The sequence below is a fragment of the Arvicola amphibius genome, chromosome 2 (genome assembly GCF_903992535.2).
Source record: "Arvicola amphibius chromosome 2, mArvAmp1.2, whole genome shotgun sequence".
NCBI classification, from domain to species: domain Eukaryota; kingdom Metazoa; phylum Chordata; class Mammalia; order Rodentia; family Cricetidae; genus Arvicola; species Arvicola amphibius.
In genome coordinates this window covers 24,719,403-24,741,247 of record NC_052048.2, presented here as the reverse complement: position 1 = coordinate 24,741,247, position 21,845 = coordinate 24,719,403, and the positions used below count along the sequence as shown (strand labels likewise).

The 21,845-nt window shown below is 52.1% G+C and overlaps 1 protein-coding gene across 3 annotated transcripts; it reads right to left on the bottom strand.

The window, feature by feature from the left end:
• Positions 1–3,170: 3,170 nt before the first annotated feature.
• Positions 3,171–21,748, bottom strand: Ptpn6 (protein tyrosine phosphatase non-receptor type 6). 3 transcript variants are annotated; one of them, XM_038318509.1, is made up of 17 exons: positions 21,731–21,748; positions 21,295–21,398; positions 15,356–15,478; positions 14,915–15,109; positions 11,089–11,278; positions 10,828–10,944; positions 10,614–10,727; positions 10,387–10,483; positions 10,016–10,095; positions 9,682–9,831; positions 7,902–8,033; positions 7,635–7,789; positions 4,437–4,504; positions 4,155–4,306; positions 3,968–4,059; positions 3,501–3,643; positions 3,171–3,358 (listed from the first exon to the last, which is right to left on the bottom strand). In XM_038318509.1, exons 2-16 carry the CDS (start codon positions 21,306–21,308, stop codon positions 3,529–3,531), a joined length of 1,794 nt encoding a protein of 597 aa, XP_038174437.1. In that variant the 5' UTR covers positions 21,309–21,398; positions 21,731–21,748; the 3' UTR covers positions 3,171–3,358; positions 3,501–3,528. The 3 variants fall into 3 exon arrangements, with proteins under 3 accessions (XP_038174437.1, XP_038174439.1, XP_038174438.1); XM_038318511.1 differs by lacking the exon at positions 21,731–21,748 and adding an exon at positions 15,564–15,618 and having other exon boundaries at positions 21,295–21,659; XM_038318510.1 differs by lacking the exons at positions 21,295–21,398; positions 21,731–21,748 and adding an exon at positions 15,564–17,901.
• Positions 21,749–21,845: the final 97 nt, after the last annotated feature.

Here is a 21,845-nt window from a genome sequence, read left to right as displayed (position 1 = left end):
GAGGGTGCGGTAGCTTCAGTTCCATGGGTTCTCTCAAGACAGGCCGAAACCAATATCCCTTGTTTCCCACAGACACTCAACGTTCCCAGGGTGGAGAGACAGTGGAAATGCCTAGGGACCAAGTGTGTTTCCAAATCTTGCTGCTGTTCTGGAGGCAGCCATCTTGTCTCTTTCCCATTGTTCCCCTTTGCCAAGTGAGTCACAATACACACCCCATCCAGAAGGTTAAAGGTCAGAGGTTGTTGGTCTGGCGGCCTCCACGGTCTTCAAGGCCCCAAGAAGGTCACTGTTGAGGGAACTGACCCGGGGGCCATCTTTACCAGACAGTGTTAGGAGCTTCGTACTTCAACCATCCAACACTGCACTGGAAGATGGACCCAGAGCCGGCCAACGTAAAACCAGACGACAGCTGATCAGGAGCTAGAGCGAAGCCGCCGATAGCTGGCTGGCTGGGGGTTCTTGGGTGCGTGCTCAATCCCAAGGCCAAAGTCGGCGTCAGGTAGGTTCTCAGTCTACCAGATGACAAATCACACTGGGTTGGAGGAGGGGCCGGGGCCATTGTGTTCCTCCGGTGGGCGAGCAGCCAACCCGAGAACCATTTCTGCAGCACCCTTAACTCAGGAGAAGGGGCTTTCAGGGTATGTGGGGCAGAGGAAGGAGTTTGCTGTCAGGTAGGGACCAGGGGCCTGAAGCAATGGACGGCGCTGACACGGGGACAGGGGCCTCCATCATTACCCGGCAGTATTAGAGACTCCCAACCAGCACCCAAACACTGCTGGGTAAGACGAGGGCCCCTACCCAACCAGTCCACCTCCAAGATCAGTCCTGGCTAAGCCCAAGCACCCTGTGGAGAAGCCGCAGATCTCTGGCTCCCATCCCCCACCTCCGCGTCTTTTGGGACACTTCCGGGTGAGCCTTGCTACTCAACACCAAGCGTACCCTGAGTTGCCCATCCCTGAGGTCAAAATCAGCTTCAGCAGCCCTGGCCCCACCCCGTACCCCTCTGCTGTCCACCTGCGAGTCAGCCCCCTACCACTCCACAGCCCGTCCCAGCCCCCAACACACACCAGTTCACTGCGCTCTACAGCTCCCAGCGCAGCACCCTGTGAGCGGTGGCCTTTACCTGGCACCAGACCCGCCTGACCCCCAGAGTGGTGCAGAAGAAAGGAAGGGGTATCGAGGCCCGGATTCAACCGCCTAGAGCCAGCCAGGCCGCCACTCTTCCTCTTCCTTCTTCACCTGCCGGGCACCACTGGCGCCTCACCTGGGCCCCGCCCGCCTGCTGCCCTGCGCACAGGTGTGTCCTCCTGCCATAGGCTGCCCCCCTCGCCGCCTTAACTCCTTCCCTCCCAGCACCAGCCCTGGGCACCTCCTCTTCAGGCCTGGCCACCCTGCCAGGCCTCCCGCCCTTTCTGGCGGCCTTTCTTCTCCTGCCTAGTCTTTCCCTGTTTCTAAAGGAATAAGGGGAGAGGCCATCTTTGGAAACCCTTCCAGCGCTCCTTCCCCAAGCCAAAAGCCCTCTCCTCTGAGGCCGCCAACCGCGCCCTCGGGCGAGTACGAGGATCCTCTCTGAGGTCAGTGTGGGGTCAGCTAGGCAGGCATTGGTCTGTGTCCCTCTCCAGTGCTAAGCCAGAGTTGGAGAACTCCTTGAAAACTGGGAAGGACGGAAGCCCCACCAAACCTGTGGATCCCCTAGCCTCGGCAGCAAGCCTCCACAGCTTTGCTTCCATCCTGATGTTGGAGTGTCTGTCCCGACGACCTAAAGGCCCCAGCCCCCACCTAGGGAGGAAAGCAGGGACTTGTGCTTGCCCTACATTCGCTACACCCCAAGAGATGGTGCTTGCAACCCACCTCTCCTCAGAGCCCTGTCTCCGCTGGCCCTCGAAGAAGTCCCGAGCAGTTAGGAATAGGACCTGCCTTTCTTCTCTGTGATGTGTTGCTGGGAGAGGGGCCCTGCGGCGCACAGGTGATGGCCCCACCCATACACCCCCTGGAGGGCCACATAGCTCCAGGGAGCTATCACGTTGCTCAATCCCAGAGCCGTGGCTTTCTCCCTCCTTTGTTCTCCATACTTTTCCGTTGTAATTATTTTTGTGGCCTAATTCTGGCTTGGTTTCCCAGACCTCTCCCGAGTCCCAGTAGGATAACTTGTTACCCTCAACTGCCCCCAGCACGGCCCTAGAACCCGGAACACAGGGGGTATTCAGGCCAATAAGCTGTCCTTCGCCTAGTGGGAGCCAGCTCTTCCCAAGGCATGACTGGCACACTCAACTGCCCAGGAGATTCTACTTATGTATAAAGAACCCAACTCCAGACAAAAGAAAAGGAAGGGGCACAAAATTCATAAAATAATCTTCAGTGTCCGGGACGACGAGGGCCTCGGCGGCAATGAGATGTCCTTGTGTGCTTTGGGGATTGCAGCTCGGGAGAGGTTAGGCTAAATCAGTCCTCCTGAAAATCTTCCTAGCTGTTGGATCTAGCAATCAACAGCAGGCTGTGTGGCAAATCTGGGGTGGACCCTGCTGAGTCTGTCAGGTGATGAGGACATGGGCTCTGGAGGCCAGGAGTCCCAGAACCTCGAGCAAGCCAACTTGCTCCCTGTGCCTCACTTTCTCAGACTTCTGCACTGTAAAATAAGGATAATAAAGGGCCCAAGGCGAGAGCCAGGGGTACAGATAGCTCAGTGAGAGAGGTGCTCACTACAGGGCATGTGGGATGCTCTGAGCTTTGTCCCCCTCCCCCTTACCACAAAATTAACAAACAAATAAAAAAACAATGTATCTAGTATTAATTCATTCTATAGTCTCTTAAATAGGGCCCAGGGCTGTTGCCAGTGTGTAATGTAGTAGTGGCCACTGTGATTGGCACTCGCTATGGCAACAAATTCACTACCAAGCCGAGGAGGGCAGATGAGTCCCGATCACAGATCACCCTCTGCCGTAAGAAGGCTGGAGCACTTGCCAAGCACACAGGAGACCTAAGTGCCATCCCCGGCATGAGAGACGGAGAACACAGAACAATCTAAGCCCTAGGAAGGCCACGGGCATCTAGCTGTGTGAAGCAGCGTCCAGAACTGGGTCTATCTAACCCAAAAGATTGAACTTTTACAGTCACACATGGCCACCCAGAGCCTCTGGATCCATGGGGCACACAAGGTTGGAGGCAACACACAGAGGTCCAGGGGCTTTATTTACAAGAATAGAAGTCTGGCTTTGCCTGGGGGCTTGCTGGGTTATATACAGGTTCAGAGGATCACAGCAATTTAAATTACAAAATGATGGGAGTGGTCCCAGGGTCTGGTATGGGTCACAGGTCTTGATCTGTCCAGTGGAGGCCTCTGCAGGGATTAAGGCTGATGCTGCAGATAAAAGAGAGAAAGTATGTCAGAGGGTGTCTGGGGCCTGGGGACACCCTGGCAGGGGAGAGTGAGATTGTGACCACCCCTTGCATGTCAGAACTGGAGCGGGGAAATGGTGGGACAGGGAGAGAAGTGGCCTCACCATGGCCACCTGCAGATGAGTGCCCAGTTCACTTCCTCTTGAGGGAACCTTTGCTCTTCTCCTTGTCTGCTGACCGCTGCTTCTTCACTTTCTCTTCCTTCTTGTTCTTGCTATGCACGTTCTCATACACCTCCTCCTTGTGTCTGGGCATGGGGGAGGGGGAAGAAGACATCTGGACACCGCGCAGATCCCCTACTAGCAGCCCCTCCAGAACTCACTGTCGCTTAGTGAAGCCAAGAAAGCCAGAGAGCCCGCTCACTGTCCACACACTGGACCCAAAGCTCCCAGGGGCAAGGGCTGCACTCACAGGAGCCTACAGCTGCTCGTCAGCACAGGCCCACCATAGTCACAGTCGGCGCTTCAGAACCAGCGTCTCCCCAACCTCCACACTAGTCTACTCCAGAAAGGACAGTTAAGACTGGGCAGGAGAAGGGGGAGATGTTGGGAGGAAAAGCAGGATCACTCACTTGGAGGAGGTACGGGAGGCCTTGGCATGGGCACTCCTCATAGCAGGAGGGTAGGTGATATTCCCATACTCCGACTCCTGACCCTTCCGGGACTGTGGGCAAAGGTGTGGTGGGAGGATGGTGGTACCAGCAGGACTGGGTGATGCCCACTCTCCCCTACCACCCATCAGCCCCACTCTGGACACACTTGTATGATCTCCAGCTTCTTCTTGGTTGTTTCAATGAACTGGGCAATGGCCACGTAAATGAACTTGTACTGCGCCTCCGTCTGCACCATGCCAGAGCGCTGTGCCCGTACCATCTGGATGGTCTTCTGAATGTCAATGTCACAGTCTAGTCCTGGACAAGGGTGGCGGTGGCACTTCAGAGTGGGAAAGGTCAAGGGACTGCTTGTCCCTCTCCCACACCCACCCGCACACCCACCGCACACCTACCGGCACACCCACCCGCACTCCCCAGGAGTCCTCACCCTTGGTGGAGATGCTCTCCATTAGCATGTCAATGACGATGATCGTGCCTGTTCGGCCAATGCCAGCGCTACCGAGAGAAGGGACCACCATCAAAGGCCCAGCCCTTACTAGGAAACGGGAAGTCCAGAGGTTAACCCCAACACTGGGCAAGGCATGAAGAACCTAAAGCTCCGACCACAGGGTTAGTAGTGTGCCCAGGTCATCAGGCCAGCAAAGTGGGGGTGTGCCCACCTCTGCACCCATCCTTCTGCCCCAGTCACAGGATGGAAAAGCAGGTGCCTGTTTGGGGGTACAGATACCATTTCCCTTCTTCCCAGCATTTGTGAGTTCAAGGCCAACCTGGTCTACAGGTTGCCTCAAAAAGCCAAAAGGAAAAGAAATGAAAGAGTTATATTTGGAGCCAGGCAGTGGTGGTGCACGCCTTTAATCCCAGCACTCGGGAGGCAGAGACAATTGGATCTCTCTGAGTTTGAAGCCAACCTGGTCTACAGAGTGAGATTCAGGACAGCCAGGGCTACACAACACAGTGAAACCCTATCTCAAAAAGCCAAAAAATAAATAAAAGAGTTACAATTGGAGCTAGGCATAGTGGCACATGATTTTAATTCTTGCGCCTGGTCTATATAGAAAGACACACACACACACACACACACACACACACACACGTTACATTTGGGATGGGTGTGATGGCTCAGTAACCATTATGACTATCATACAAACAAGCATAAGAACCTGATATCAGGCCAGGCGTGGTGGTGCACACCTTTAATCTCAGCACTCAGGAGGCAGAGACAGGCTGATCTCTGTGACTTCGAGGCCAACCTGGACTACCAGAGCTAGTTCCAGGACAGGGTCCAAAACTCCAGCAAAACTCTGTCTCAAACAAACAAAGAACCTGATATCAGATCCCCAGTGCACACAAAAGCACAAAAGGGCAGGCACAGCAGCCTGGATATAAACCCATTACCAGGAGGCTAGGTTAGCTCATTGGCCAGCCAACCTAACTGAAGTGATGAGCTCCAAGTTCACGGAGAGACCCTGTCTCAAAAAAATAAGATGGAGAGCCTGGAGTATTAATCCCAATACTCAGGAGACAAAAAGGGACCTCTGTGAATCTGAGACCAGCCTGGTCTACCTAGCAAGTTCCAAGCCACTGAGCCATATAGTGTGAGACACACATACACAGACATGTGTGTGTGTGTGTGTGTGTGTGTGTGTGTGTATGCATGGTAGAGAGCCATAAAAACACTAGGGCCTCTGACCTCCTCAGAGGTCACACGCATGCACACACCACACACATACAGACAGAGTTACTATGCTTAGGGTGTGCCTCGGTGGTAAAGCATGTGTTTAATATGCTTAAAGCCCCAGCACTTACAGAGAGACAGACAGACAGGCAGGCAGACAGACAGACAGACAAAGGTGGAACTTTCTCTCTGTGGAAACTTCATTTCTCTTTTCTTCAACATGGCGAAAGGTAAGGGCTGGCCCAAGACTCAGGCGTGGAGAAAGTACAGTAGTATGCCTCCCTTCCCCACCACCCACCCCGTCCTCTCCACCCCTACCTCTAGCCCCCTCCACCCACCCTGGGCAGACAGATGATGCAGACCCCAGACCTACAGCCCAGTCCATGAAGCTGCTACCATAAGTTGAGTTGTCTAATTTCAAACCCAGATTGTCAAAAATAACCCCCCCATACCACTTCCTTCCTGTCATTTCTAAATAAAGGCTATGGGGATTTCAAGAAGTACGTGAATGGGGGAGGGGTGGCAGAGAGGTAGTTCCTGGGGATGAGCTGTCCCCAAGATAGTAGCGTGCAGAGCTTGACCCCAAGACAGCATGAGGGGTACTCCCAGCCCAGTTGCAGGACAGCTGTTAGTGAGGGAAGGAGGAAGTCTAGAAGCTTCCACAGGCCTGGGTTACAGGGACAGAGAAGGGGGGACAAAACTGGTTCCTGTTTCCTCAGGTCATACATAAGAAGCCATCAATAGCTGGGCGGAGGTGGCACATACCTTTAATCCCAGCACTTGGGAGGCAGAGACAGGTGGATCTCTGAGAGTCTGAGGCCAGCCTGGTCTACAAAAGCTAGTTCCAGGATAGCTAGTGTTGTTACACAGAGAAACCCTGTCTCAAAAAAACAAACAACAAAAAAGCCATCAATGGTACACACACAGTTACACACACATACATAGACGTGCACACACAGATACACAGGTATACATACACACACACACACACACACACACACAGAGAGAGAGAGAGAGAGAGAGAGAGACAGTGAAATTTTTTCTTTTTTAAAGAAAGGTCTTATGCCCAGTGTAGTGGGCATGCCTTTAATCCCAACACTTCAGAAGCAGAGACAGGCAGATCCCTGTGAGTTCCAGCCTGGCCTACAAAATGAGTTCCAGGACAGCCAGGGCTGTTACACAGAGAAGTCCTGTCAAGGAAGGAAGGAAGGAAGGAAGGAAGGAAGGAAGGAAGGAAGGAAGGAAGGAAGGAAGGAAGGAAGGAAGGAAAGGAAGGAAGGAAAGAAGGAAGGAAAGAAGCAGCCGGGCGGTGGTGGCGCACGCCTTTAATCCCAGCACTTGGGAGGCAGAGGCAGGCGGATCTCTGCAAGTTTGAGGCCAGCCTGGTCTACAAGAGCTAGTTCCAGGACAGGCTCTAAAACTACAGTGAAACCCTGTCTCGAAAAACCAAAAAAAAAAAAAAAAAGAAAGAAGCAAAGAGAGAAGGTGAGAAGGTCTTAGTTATATGGCCTGGAACTCATGATCCTCCTCAGTGCCCAAATGCTAGACTATAGGTATACACCACCATGCCCAGCAATAAGCAGTGAGAGGAGAAACCCAAGGACCCACAAGCAGGTCCACCACAGGCCTGGAGTAAGAGAGGCCCAGAAAAACCTGGGGTCCGGGAAGGCATACAGTAAGTCCCTAGCCATGTTGCTGACAGCACTGCTCACCTGCAAGCTGCTGTTTCAATTTGACGTGTGCAGGTGTTCTGCCTGCATGTATGTCTGTATACCATGTGCATGCAGTGCCCTTGTAGGGTAGAAAAGGGTGTTGAATCCCCTGGGACTGAAGTTAGAGAAGGTTATACATCACTACGTAGGTGCTAGGAGTCAAACCAGGTCCTTTGAGCCGTCTCTGCAGCCCCCAGCTGCTGTTTTGTAAACACTACCTTCATGTTATGCCTCTCACCTGCAGTGCACAATGATGGGCCCTGCATGAGGCAAACGTTCCTGTCGCTGGTTGATCTGGTCCAGGAAGCTGAGGACACCCCCGGGCTCACTGGGAACCCCATGGTCAGGCCAGCTCAGGTACTGGTAGTGCCATATCTCCCGAACCAGGTCCCCCTAGGCCAAGGACACAGCGTCAGTGCCTGCTGTCCCACCCACCCACCCACCCCGACTACAGAACAAAGAGAAGGCGAGGCCCCTGGAGTACGCAGGGGCTGGGGACACTCACATTGTCCAGCGGGGAGATCTGTAAAGTGCGAAGTTTGTATTCTGCCGTATCGTGCTCTGCACAGTTGGTCACAGAGTAGAGCCCGTAGACTCGCTGAGTGCCCACCTCCGGCCAGTATGGAACACATTTGTTCTGAAAGAGAGGGGAGGGGTAAGGCACAGAGGCAAAGCTCTGGGGCTTTCTAGGCCCCAGGCATAGTGAATTTTTTTCTGCACACGTGTATAGGTACATACGTGGGGGGTGCATGTTTAGGCATAAGAATGAGTCTGGAGGTCATTGTCCACCGCTCTTCTACCTCATTCATTGAGGCAGGGTGTCTCAATCAAACTCAGAGCTCACCAATATGGCAAGCCTTGCTAGCCAACTCGCTCTGGGGATCCCCTGCATCCTCCTTCCAAAACTGGAACTGTAAATAAGCGTCTCTGCCCACCCGGAATGTACGAGAGCTTCTGAGGACCCAAACTCCAGTCCTCACGTTTTCACGGCAAATGCTTAACAGCTGAGCCTTCTCCCCATCCCTGCCCTGGACATCTGTCAAAAGAGGGAAGAGCCCGCTCAGAATCAGACCTGGGGCCTGGCTTCAGGCTAACCACTACAAGATAGGACCTATCAACCATCTAATCTTACAATCCATTCAGTGACCACTGAAGCTGTAGCGACTGAGCTGTGGTTCACATTCAAGAAAGAGGCAGACAGTGGATGCAGTTTAGCAAGAGTGTGTGTGCTTAGCACATACAAAGCCAGAAGTTTCATCCCTAGCACTACAAACCCCGGAAGACCAAGCCAGACACTGTCCATGTCCTAGGACACAGGGTGATACATAGACAGGAGACACAGGTATACAGAGCATGTCTCAGGGGCAGGGTTAGGGAAGGAGCCAATTCTCCCACAGGGCTATGGGGCAATGCAGGATTTCCTCACAGAGTAAGCAGGAACCGAGCGCTCCAAACCCGAGTCTGTGAGACATGGCAGTTCAGGGAGTCATTTCCTGGCAAAAACTGAGCTAGTGCCTTCAGAAGACAGACACACTCAGACCAGCAGAGGTGATGTGTATTACAGGGAGCCATGAGAATCGGAGGGAAGCCAGCAGGCTTGCAGGGACAGCTCTCCATCCTAGAAGCAACTGGGAGCCACAGAAGGGCTTTCAGAGCCAGCAGCTGGATGCCATGTGCTTCTGAGAGGAAAACTTCCCAGTGCACAAGGGGGGAACAAGGGGAACCCTGCCGGAGAGGGGCTGATGGCAAGAGGCTTGAGGCAGAGAGGACAGAAAGGATGTATGAAGCACGTTTGCCCTGGAACCCATTAAAGACTTCTGTGGTGCTGAGGATCGAACCCAGGGTTCCAGTACCGGGCATGTGCTCTGCCACTAGGTTATATCATCACACCGGAACATCTGGAGCTGAGGAGGGCTGGGTGTCCAGGAGTCACAGTGTATAGAGGAGACTGTATCTCAGGTCTGTTTCCCAACAGGCACTGGGCCTTTGCCACTAAGGTATGTATATGTATGTACACCCATAAAACTAGATCTTCCTGTGAGTGTGCATGAATGGGCACACATGTGTTATAGCACGCATGCGGCAGTCAGATGATAACTTGCAGAACTTAGTTCTCTCCTTCTACCATGTGGGTCCCAGGGATTGAACTAACGAAGTTAGGCTTGGTGGCAAACACATTTAAGCCTCTGAGCCATCTCACCAGCCCCTGATCTTCCTTGTGTATGGTGGTGAACAAGGACTGAGGAAGAAAATGTAAGGGACAAGAGGGTGGTGCTTCGCCCTACCCGGCCTTTCTCCACCTCACGGGTGGTCATGACGATGATTCGTGTGTTCTCCTGCCAGGTCATCTGCCAGAAATCATTGACTGTGGCCTCCAGACAGCCCTGGCTGGCAATGTAGGTCTTAGCGTTCTCATCTGGACCTAGCAGCTGGTTCTAGATGCAAGCACAGAGAGACCCATCCCAGGACTGTAAATGGGCATAGATGTGCCCATAGTACCATCAATCCTACCCAAGATACCAGCTCCAGCTTTTCCCAGAGGCAATGTACCCATGGACCCCAAGACACAAGGAGCTCTCAGAGACCAGAGTCTATTCCCACATGGCTCGCCCAACTCACCTTAACATAGTTGGCATTGATGTAGTCGGACCCAGGGATATTACTGTCACGTCCCTGCAGGATCACTCGGCTGTGGTCAACTGGCATAGGTAGAAAAGAAACAGCTTGGGCCATACCCTGGGGCAGACCCTTCCCAAACTAACAGATGCTCTTGTCTCCAAAACCATGAACTCAGAGGACAGGGCAGCAGACAGGGACAAGCGCATCTGGGTTGGGGGCGGAGGCTTCGGGAGCAGGAGGGTGCCTGGTATCTATGGGGAGGCTCATGGAAAGCAAAGAGGCTTCCTGGGGGAGGAGAGCTCTGCTAGGCGGTGGTGAGGTGGAGTCTGAGGTGGTGGGGAGGCAGTGAGGGGTGGAGGGGCGGAGCTCACAGGGAAGAATGTTCTTGTAGCGGTTCTTGCTCTTGTTCTCAGGCCGCTGCCCTTCCAGGCGCTGGTGCAAGTTTTTTACCTCCTGCTTTTGCAGACTCTGAAAGGTGAGAGAACTAAGCCCCCGCCCCAGGCACATGCATGGGTGGAGAGGTCAGAGCCATGTCACAGGCACATAAAGAAGGCAAGGTGGCCTCATCTATCCCAGCCACACTGTCCCCAGTACCCACCTCAAACTCCTCCCAGAAGCCAGCCTTGGCTGTGTCCTCGGACTCCTGCTTTTTGTTCAGTTCCAAGACCCGGTTCTCGATGTCGGCCGCGTTTACCCGAGTGGCATAGTAAGGCTGGGGAGAGGGAAAGCAGAAATCAGAGACTGAGAGACCTCAGAAGCCCACATCTCCAACAGCTCAGGGGAAGGGAAGAGGCAGCAGGTTGGCTCCTCACCTGCCGCAGGTAGACAAAGGCACCTGAGGCCTCCTCAATGCCGGTCTTCCTGAAATGCTCCACCAGGTCTGTGAGGCTGTCAAAGGTCTCTGAGCCACCCACAGTATAGCGTCCACCCTGAAGGACACCAAGTAGGGCTGCCCCTCAGGACTGAGACCCCATCCTAGTACCCCCAGTCTTAAATTCAACCCCAGAAGACCCTCCCAACAGCTCTGGATGAAGTTCTGGCATGAGGCCTTCCCCACAGTCCAGTTGACTTACCTCACACATAACCTTGATGTGAGTGACCTTGAGTGGGGAACCTGGGCCAGCTTTGGGCTGATCGTTGAGCACTGACAGCACGAAATCACCAGGCTGGCTGAGACTCTCACGCACAAGAAATGTCCAGGGCTCGCCCTTGGCCTGCAGCAGTGTCTCTGCCTGCCCTCCAGACATGTGGCCATGGTACCACCTAGGCACATTGAAAAGATTGGTGACCAGGCCCGAGGGGACACTGACACCTGTCAGATCTGAGCTATGAGCTTTCAAACCCACCGCAACATTGAGATCCATTACTATCTCAAAAATGCTGAGAGGAAGAAGCCAGGCTTGGAGCTAGAATCCCAGCTCCTCAGGAGATGCGAGAACAGCAGGAACTGGAGGCCAGCATGGTCCACGTACTGGCGCACACCTTTAAACCCAGCACTCAGAGGCAGAAGCAGGTGGGTCTCTGAGGCCAGCCTGGTCTACAGAGTGAGTTCCAGGACAGCCAGGGCTACACAGAGAAACCCTAGGTCAAAAACAAACTAACAAAAAGACCCACCTGCTTCTATAAATAAATAGCTGGGTTATGATGACTCACTTTTATTTTGTTTGGTTTTTCTCTCAAGATAGGGTTTTTCTGTGTAGCTGTAGCTCACATTTATAATCCCAGCATTCAGTAGGCTGAAGTACCTCAATGAGGCCAGCCTGCTCTACATGGTAAGTGCCAGGCCAACTTGAGCTACAGAGTAAGACCCTGTCTCAAAAACAAAACAAACAGCCAGGCATAGTGACACACACCTGTAATTCCAGCCCTGGGCTGACAGAGACAAGGGGATAACTGTAAGTTTGAGGGTAGCCTGGTCTACATGGTAAGTTCCAAGCCAGCCTGAGCCACAGAGTAAGATTTTGTCTCAAAAAAAGAAAAAAGAACAGAGGCTAGCAGTGGTGGCGCACTCCTTTAATCCCAGCACTTGGGAGCAGAGGCAGGTGGATCTCTGTGAGTTCGATGCCAGCCTGGTCTACAGAGTGAGTTGAAAGGAAGGAAGGAAGAAAAGGGCTCCGCGTGAGACAACCGAGGGTAAAAATGTTTGTTATCAGGCCCCACAACCCAAGTACGATTCCCAGTACCCCCACGTGGCAGAGGGAGATAACCACTCCGACAGGCTGTCCTCTGACCTCTATGTACAAATGTAACAAACCGGTTAAAACAAAGAAACAAAACAAAAGCTGAGAGGTTGCCATTTTTCCCAGAAAACAGAGGCTAATCACTTGCACACTGGGCCTAGGTCCTCGACTAATAAAAGATAAAGTTCCACAGAATTCAAACCATGGAGACTGAGGTTATAGCTCAGTGGGACATGTAAGACCCTGGGTTCATTCCCCAGCACCAAAATAAAGGGTGGGAGGGAGGGAGGGAGGGAGGGAGGGAGAGAGGGAGGGAGGGAGGGAGGGAGGGAGGGAGGGAGGGAGGGACGAAGGAGGGGGGTTCTAACAAACACCTAGAGCCTCTTCTAACTGTTTACAACAAACAGGCAAGTAATACCTAGAATATTTGGAGGGACAAAAAGAGGGGTCCCCATGAAACACAGCTTTGGACTGGGTTAAAGGGGGGGACAGTAAAATGTAGATGGCACAAACCACAGATGGCAGTGGGCGTCAGAAGAGACTGATGTCAGAAAGGACGGATGGAAAATTCCTCAGGGATGTGGGGACACCAACACTCCATTGAGGAGAGTGGTTTCTGGGTTCCAGGGAGCCCAGGATGGTGTGACTGAGGGGCAGCAGGGGTCCAATGGGGCTCCAAGGGGCTGCAGGACAGAAAGCAGAACTAAGGGCCTTTCCGTGAAGCACCCCTTCCCAGGAGGAAACTGTAGCCCCACAATGCCTAGCCTCACAGGAAACCACGTGATGGAAAAAACACAAAACTCCTTCTGGGGAGAGAGTGAGAAGTGAGGTTGTGAGGGTTTCCTCAGCTCAGGGACGGGGCGGGGGGGGGGGGGTCATTTTCCAACCGCAGAGATGGAGGGGGAAGGAGAGCGGGGCTTAGTCCTCCTGATCCTTCTTAACTCTGCCAGGGGACACCATAGCCTAGGGCCTGTCAGAGGCTCCTACCCTTACCCATGCCTACCTCAGGGACAAGTCAGGGCCCCCAAGCAATGTGAAGGGGTTCAGCTCCTTCCCTCAGGGACAGGATGAGGAAGTCTCCATGCAAATGTGAACTGACCACAGGCAGAGAGTTCACCATTGAGGGGACAAATGCAAATTTCCCTGAAGAGGCGGAGCAAGGACACAAGGAGTATTGGCCCCTGGCAGCCACTTACCCCAAGGGTAGGAATGAAATGCAGCTTTCTAGGTGGCCATCCAAAGTGTCTCTTGGAGTCATCTGCTATCCTCCCCCCAGTGGTGTAGCATGCTTCCCCGCACCCCATCTTTCTCCACTCTGTCCCATCCTGCTCCCCTAACACTCTTTCAGCTCCCACTTCCTCCCTATCCTAGGGAACATACCAGCTACGATTCTGCTATACCACAGTCGGCCTCCTCTAGGAGAGCAGCTCCTGGCTTGGGACAGCAATAAGGGAAGACGAGGAGGTAAAAGCGAATCTGAGAGACCAACCCACTCTGAGAGTTGCAGGTCAGAGGGAGAAGGACAGACAGCATGAGGCTGCCTCCCTTTCTGTCTGCCACCACAGGGGAAAGCCTTCAAGGAAGCATAGACCAGCTTCGATGAACTTGAACTCCTGGTCTTCCTGCCTCCTCCTGGGACTGCCACAGCATGGGGCTTACGCAATGCAGGGAACCAAACCCAGGGCTTAATGCACCCTAGGCAAGCACTCTAACCCGCTGACCCACAGACCTCAGGCCTCCAGCTCTAAGTTTTCATCCATGACTTAAACAAAAATATTGAGCTAATGTGTAGGTACGAATCTCAAAAAAGACTAAAAACTGCTGGGAAGTAGCTCAGTGGCAAAGCAGGCACTCAGCAGGCACAAGGTCCTGGGTTCAGGCTCCAGCAGGGGGGGCGGGTCAAGGTTCAGAATCATTTCAACAGTAAATACGCAAACACAGAACAAAAACAAGTTGGCATGGCCCCAGAAGTCCAGGAGAAGCCCCTAGTGTTATCCCACTGCCCTTTACTTTAATGGGAGCTGTTAGTCACTGTGCTGCCCAGCTAAGATGAGCCACGGTATGAGGGCATCTATCTGTGTGCCTTCTCTTGGTACACACTCTGGGGAGACTGCATGAGAATAGCCAGCCCGGTTATGGGGGCCATGTCTTTGCAGCACTAGTGGGGATGTCCAGAGTGTTTCCTGGAGCCTTCCTCCAGGACAAACCTGGACCTTCCACCCTTCTATACCTGTGACCACATCAATGACCTTGCTTCATCCAAGCTCTGCAAACCAATCCTCGCTGTGTTGCCGAGATAAAGCCCTGAGAATCCCAATAAAGTGGATCTCTAAGGCCTTACTAACATGGGGTCCTCAGAGGCCCAGACTGTGGAGAGTTGGGGAAAGGCAACAGAGTTCCATAGAAGGAAGAGCTTTCTAGCAATAGGGCCAACCTGATGGGAAACACCAGCCACAAGAAGTGGCCTCACTATCGCTCTCAGGACTAGGTTGCTAGGCAGCATGAACCCCGCAGCAAAGCAAGGGGAGCCCTTCTCTTGCTTTCTCGGAGGACAGGGGCTAGGTGAGTTGTAGGAAAGAGTCTCAGAGCACTGAGCTGGAACACGGGTGGGAGAGTGGGGATGAAGCACGGTCTGTGGGTGGGCAGGGCCACCTGGGCTGGGTGCTCACCTCCCTTATAGTTCTCTCAAGGGCCAGGGCCAGCCCGCAATGCCCCTCACCTCTCGCTGGTGGGGTCCGAGCAGTTCAGCGGGTACTTGAGATGGATGATGGTGCCGTCCCGGTCCTGGAGGATGCCCTGCTGCTGAGTGTAATACTCCACCAGTTCTGTCAGCGTCGCAAACTTTTCCCCTCCGTACAGGTCATAGAAGTCCCCCGAGTTCTGGATCCGAATATGGGTCACCTGGTCATCCACCCTGCAGGGTACCAGGAAGTGAGGCCCCAGGTAAAGGCAGAAGTGGGGTGGGCTGGGGGACAGACAGGCTGAGGGGCCGGAATGCAAAGGCACACAGGAATGGGGTGGACACAGACAATTCTGGGGACAAACTGGGGCTACAGGCAGGGACACAGGGGGAGCAATACAACATGAGGAGTCAATGCAACCCAGGGAACTGAAGAATGCCCACACATTGAGCTGCCAAATCGCAGGGACGGCCACCCACCTGACTGAGAGGGAGAAATCACCCTGGTTCTTGCGACTGGGCCGAGCCAGGAAGCTCCCAGGGACTCCCCGGCCCTTGAGCAGGGTCTCTGCATCAGGTCCACTGAGGTCCCGATGAAACCACCTGAAGGTGCACAAGGTGGTGAGGTAACGTCCCCTGAGGGACAGACCATCCTTCCTGCCTGCCTCCCATGGGTCCCAGGTCTTACCTCACCATCCTGGGGCTCTTGCTGAAATAGCTGCGGAGAACGTGACGGGAACAGCCTGCCTGGGCAGGTGGGAAAACTCTAGGCCTGAGCCTCAAGCAAGGCTCTCCGAGCCCAAGCTCCTACAACCCCAACCTGCTGTCCTGCTACCAGGCTACTACTCCACTGGCCTGGGACAGCCAGTAGGGCGGAGACAGGAAGGGGCGCGGCCGACCCCTTGGGGGAACTCACTTGTACTTCTCTTTTCAGAGCAAGGGAAGAGAAGCAGAAGGGTGGCAGGGTGGGGGAGGGCCCACTTGCCACAGTCTGCCATCAAAGGCACAGGAGTATATGGCACTGAACAGTCGCGACTCCAGAGACAAGGACACGCGTGTGTGCCCCTCGGCCCCTCCAGGCCAAGATTCACACATGAGAATCCTCGTGGCCATGGGCTCATCGTTTCGTTCCCCAGCTGCTTCTCTGCAGCATTCTTTGGCACAATCTAATAACAACGGTGTGTGGTGACACTGTCATTTAGTGGAGTGTTGCCACATGCCAGACTCATTGCTACAATGCTATTTACATTCCTCCCATGAGTTACACCTCACCACACCTCACCACACAGGCACCATCTTTATACCCACTTTACAGACAAGGAAACTGAGGCTAAGAAGTTTGAGGAATTGTGCCCCAGGCTTTTCACTTAGTAAATTGCAGGCTTCAGACCTAAGTAGTTTAGTTTCAAAGCCAATGATTTTTAAATACCACCTGCCAGCCCTCGGGACTCAAAGAACAGTAGTCAACAGACTCCTTGTCCAAAAGAGACACTATCACAGCAGAGTGCCCCACAGAATGACCTCACGTGGCACTGTCAATCTGGGCCTTTTCTACTTGTAGGGGCTGTTTATAGGCCTCTTTCCTATACCCTGACTCTGCTCGGGCACGCACGTGTGTGCGTGCATGCGTGCATGCGTGTGTGTGTGTGTGTGTGTGTGTGTGTGCACGCTTGCACGTAGGTGTCTGTGTGTGTCCTAGAGGCTACGGTGTTGGCCAAGGTCCCAACATGGCAGACACTCACAGAGAGAGTAACCTTTAGGAGCTCTCAGACCAAAGACTTATGATGCCCTGTGTATGTAATCCCCAGTGTAAACACAAAAACAAACAAAAACAAAATGCAAACACTACCAAGTCAGGGTCAGAAGAAAAACAAGTTGCTAAGCAGAAGATCCAAGAAATTTCTATTGGTGGCTGGGCAGTGGTGGTGCACGCCTTTAGTACCAGCACTTAGGCAAAGGCAGGTAGATCTCTGTGAATTCAAGGCCAGCCTGGGCTACCTAGTGAGTTTCAGGACAGACTCCAAAGCTACACAGACAAAAACTAAAAAACAAAACAAAACAAAAACTCCTATTGGTGTCTCCCTTCAGGAGGAGCACAAGCTGCCAGAAAGCAAAGCTGAGACACAGTTTTTTATAGCCTTTGGGGCGTATTTGTTTGTGGTGTTTTGATTGGTTAGTTTTGGTATTTTTGCCATACTGGAATTAGAACCCTAGCTATGCATGGTGGCACATGCCTTTAATCTCAGCACTTGGGAGGCAGAGGTAGGCGAGCTCTGTTTGAGGCCAGCCTGGCCTACATTATGGTTTCCAGGACAGTCAGTGTTATATAGTGAGACCCTGTTTCAGATAGATAAATAGATAGGTTGATGACAGACAGACAGACAGACAGACAGACAGACAGACAGAACCCAGTCCCTTCACTCTGCAGGCGGCAAGCATCACTGAGGCAAATCCTCCACTCTATTTCTTTTTCTTATTCATTTGATTCCTCTTACATTTCTGCAGTCCTAGGGATTGAACCTAGGACCTCAAACGTGCTAGCCAAATGCCCTATCACTGAGCTACACCACAGCTCTCTTTTTATTTTTCATTTTGAGACAGGGTATCAATCACTAAATTTCCCAGGCTAATCTGGAACTCACTCTGTAGTCTTGAACTTGCAATCCTCCTGCCTCAGCCTCTCTAGTAGCTGGGAGTATAAGCATCACCACCACATCTGGTTCCCTTACACTTTTTCCAAAACTGTATGATGCTTGAGGTGTAGTTCAAAGGTAGCGTGCATAAGGCTCAGGATTCCATCTCTGCACCAAATCCATGAAAGTCACGAATAAGTGGAGAGTTACCTGTACGCTTAATATTTATTGATAGTATATATGGTATGTATCAAAAATAGAAAAAAATAAAAGAATATGAACACCAGCCAGGGCCAGAGTGTGGCTCTGGGTGAAGCGCTGGCTTAGCATATAGGAAACCCTGGGTTTCACAGGCATGCTAGGTACAGTGACACACACCTGGAATTCCAGTACTTGGAAGACAGAGGCAAGAGGATAAGTATAAGTTTGAAGCCAGCCTGGGCTTCATAGAGAGTTCCAGGCCAGCCAGGGCTACATAGCAAGACCCTGTTTAGAAAAATAAATAAATAAATAAAACCCTCTATGACAAGTCTTTTATCATTCTTGGGGATATCAAGTATTTAGAACTCCCATGGACTCAGCTCACCCCAAGGGTCAGGAAAACCACGTGCAAAGCTGGTTATAGCACGGGGATTCACAAGCATCCTGGTTGTTCCCATCCCAACCTTCAGAGTCCAGGGAAGTATCTAGTGAGAAGTTGCATGAATACACTTACACAGTCGAGGTTATGTGGATGCTTCCTGGTCTACCCCTACGGGCAGATGAGTAAGCATTCACACAGCCATATCCAAGCATACCTCATAAAGAAGCACAACTCACAGGCCCCCCCATCATGTGTCCATCCATATATATACCTCGCTGGGGGCAGACCCCCCAACACGACAGGGACACAGGAAGTTCCAGATACCTGCTTAACACCACACTGACTGCACCCGATCTAGGATTCTTCCTTGCAGAGTTAAGCTCACTTGTGCAAAGGAACCTTAGAAGTTACCTAATACTTAGAAGGCACCTAATACTCCTGATCCTTTAAGTGTATCTAAAGAGTGTCAAGCCAGAAAACAAGACACTTCGATAAGACGGACCACCCCTGCTATTCTCTGGCAGGAATCCCCTAAGAAGCAAGGCACAGGGCCCTGGAGTTGGAAGAAACATTAGGACAACATCCACAATCATCCCATTTGAGCCCTTGACCACCTAAGATGTAGGGATTTTGTCTTTGTTTTAAACAGGCTCCAGGAGGCTGGCAGTCCTAAACACAAGGAAGTGCCTGGTATCTAGAAGGGAAAGAAATGCCTCTGGGAAGCAGGGTATGAAAGAAGACAGCAAGATCAAGGTGACGCAAGAGACAGGTCCTGGGAACCTAAGACAAGAATACAATGATCTTACATAGTTACCGGACTTCTCTAGGCCTTGATCTTCCCACCTAATAAATAAACTTAACAAGATTTCCTAAATTCCGACCTAAAAGGCTAATAGAGCAACCAGGTGTGGTGGCTCATGCCTATAACCCCAGTATTCAGGAGACTGAAGCCTGGGACAAAAGGCCAAGTGTGACGGCACATGCCAGCCTTGGGGAGCTCATTCTCGCCTAACTAACTGCTAAGTGGTATAGTTTGATGTCATCAGCGTTAACATTTTACAATGGTTTCTGTCTTCCAATTTTGCATCTGTGGAGTCAGCCAGCTGCACAGACCTTTTTCCCTTGCTGTAATTTCCTCAATAATACAGTATAATGATTTGCATAGCATTTACATTGTGTTAGGTAAATACTTGGAGAGGATTTAAAATACGCATTAGTACCTTATAGGTTAAATGCAAATACATCTGTACAGTTCAATATCTTCTGGTTTCCCTGGAACCAATCCCTCAATGGACACTGGCAGGTGATTTTTTTGGGGGGGGTTGAGACAGGGTTTTTCTGTGTGGTGATCATTTTTATTCTATTCTGTTTTGTTCATTTATTTTCTTTCTTTCTTCCTTCCTTCCTTCCTTCCTTCCTCCCTTCCTTCCTTCCTTTCTTCCTTTCTTTCTTTTTTTTTTGAGATAAGATTTCTCTGTGTAACAGTCCTGGCTGTCCTGGAATTCACTCAGTAGACCAGGCTAGCCTCAAACTCACAGAGGTCTACCTGCCTCTGCCTCCTGAATGCTGGGATTAAAAGCGTGTGCCACCACTGCCCCGTAATTACTTATTGTGAAAGAGATCAAACTCAGGATTTTATGTTTGGCAAGTATTCTACCGCTGACCGTAACCCTATTCTTTCTTTTTATTATTTATTTATTTATTTAGACAGGATCTTACTGTGTGGTTAAGGCTAGCCTAAACTCAAAAAATCCTCCCTAGTGTTGACATGCACCACTACACCCACTGAGACAACTGCATTATGGTTAATTTTCATGACAATACTGTTTACTTATTACTATCCAAATTTTAGAAACAAAAACAAAAACTCTAAACATGTTAAGTAACTTGCCCAGAGTCACAAGCTTTGAGTGAGTGGTGGGTGTTGAGTGGGAAGGTGAAAAAATAAATAAAAAAATAAAGCTGTCTGTGGCCAGAGGTTTGTCTGCCACGGCAGGCTTAGGCAGATAACTGGCACAGCAAAGCATGCTGGGAGGTGACAGAGCAGGTAATTGCCACAGGCAGATGGACCAGGATACTACAGAGGCACATGCATGACATCACCACTTGGGCTGTTCAGTGTAATCCCATCAATGCAGCGGAGCCTAAGTGTTCAAGGGGATGGACCTCAGCAGCAGAGCTCTTGAAAGTCCAGGCCGAGGAATCAAGCAAAGGTTCTGAACTAGGAGATGCCTTGCCAAGCCCACTGGGAAGACTCTACCGCCCTCACACACACACACGGACACACACACACACACACACACACACACACACACACACACACACGGGAGGAAGAGTGCAAACAGGGCAGCTCCCGGGAGCAGGAAAAGCAAAAACTCCCTACAAACAATCGACAGTCACCAGCTACCCAAATCCCACCCAGGTCTAAGCTGCCCAGGGCTCCCTCTGGAGTGAACACTTTCTATTCTGGCTTCACGCTTGCTATTTCTGCTGGTCACAACATGGCTGTCTCTATCTCATTACTGAGTCTTAACGCAAATGTCACCTCATCAGAAAGCCCCCCCCTTCACCCAGTAATGTCTCCAGCATGTATTACCTGCTAGCACCTTTCTGTGTTTCTTTTCCTGGGTGTGGGCATTAACCCGTCAATCATCTGAAATAATCCTAGCTATGGTTTAGGATTTCATTCTATCACCTCAGCCTGGCAGCCAGCTCTCTAAACAGAGACCACATCTGCCCCATATACCAGCATCTTCAGCAGTACCTACCCACCATGAATACTCATTATTTATCTACTTAAGTCTGCTCCCTTTGGGGAGCAGGGAAAGGACACACAGGGCCAAGGCTCGGAAGTAAGGGGGAGTTTGCCTAGGAGTGGGAGAACTGTTCTCAACCGTGCCTCAGTCATGCCTGAGGTGATGTGAGCTACCCAGGGGGGGACAGGTCCTAGATGGGGCAGAAGCAGAAGACCACAGGCCAGAGGTTACACATTTGGGGGTGGGAGATGAAAGAAAAAGGAGGCAGAGGAATATGAATGAACCCGGGGGGGGGGGGGGGTGTCCTGAATCTTGTGGGAAGAAGTTGACAAAGACAGGAAGCTGACCCAGGGCAGGGGCTGATGGTGGTGACAAGACTATTTATGGTGGCATACTCCGCCCAGACTAACAGGAGTCTGTAGGACACAGGTGGCACAGAGGACTTACCCGCGGGACAGCATCTCCCTGGAGGAGTGGGGGAAGTCACAGGAAAAGGGCGATGGGGGCGGGGCCAATCCGGTGGCACAGCTGTCCAGGGATCCAGACCAGACCTTCAGGAAGAATATTCTGGTTGTCACCTACTTCCTCCTCTCTCTCCAGTCTGTCAGACCTGTGGCACTTTGAGGACAAGCCCCTGGCTTGCAGGTCTCCGAGGGAAGGACAGGTGGGGCGGGGCTGGCCCGCGACGGCCCACCACAGTCAAATTCCCCAGAGGCCCGAGGCAGGCCAGCAGGCTTCAGGCCTGCCAGGGCCTACTTCTCTTGGAAGGGGAGGAGCCACCTGCTGTTCCACCTGGAGCTCAGGCTGACAGAGCAGCAGGAGGGCGGGTAGGGGCAAAGACCAGGAAGTAACCCTAGCCAAGGGACCGCCCCCAACACAGTACCTCTCAGGCCCGGGAAAGAAGAGGGCTCAAAGAAGAGCCTTGAAGCCAACTGTTCGGAGGAGGTACCGCCTTTGTGAACAAACCTCCCAGGATGCCAAGAGGCCTATTTAGCCTC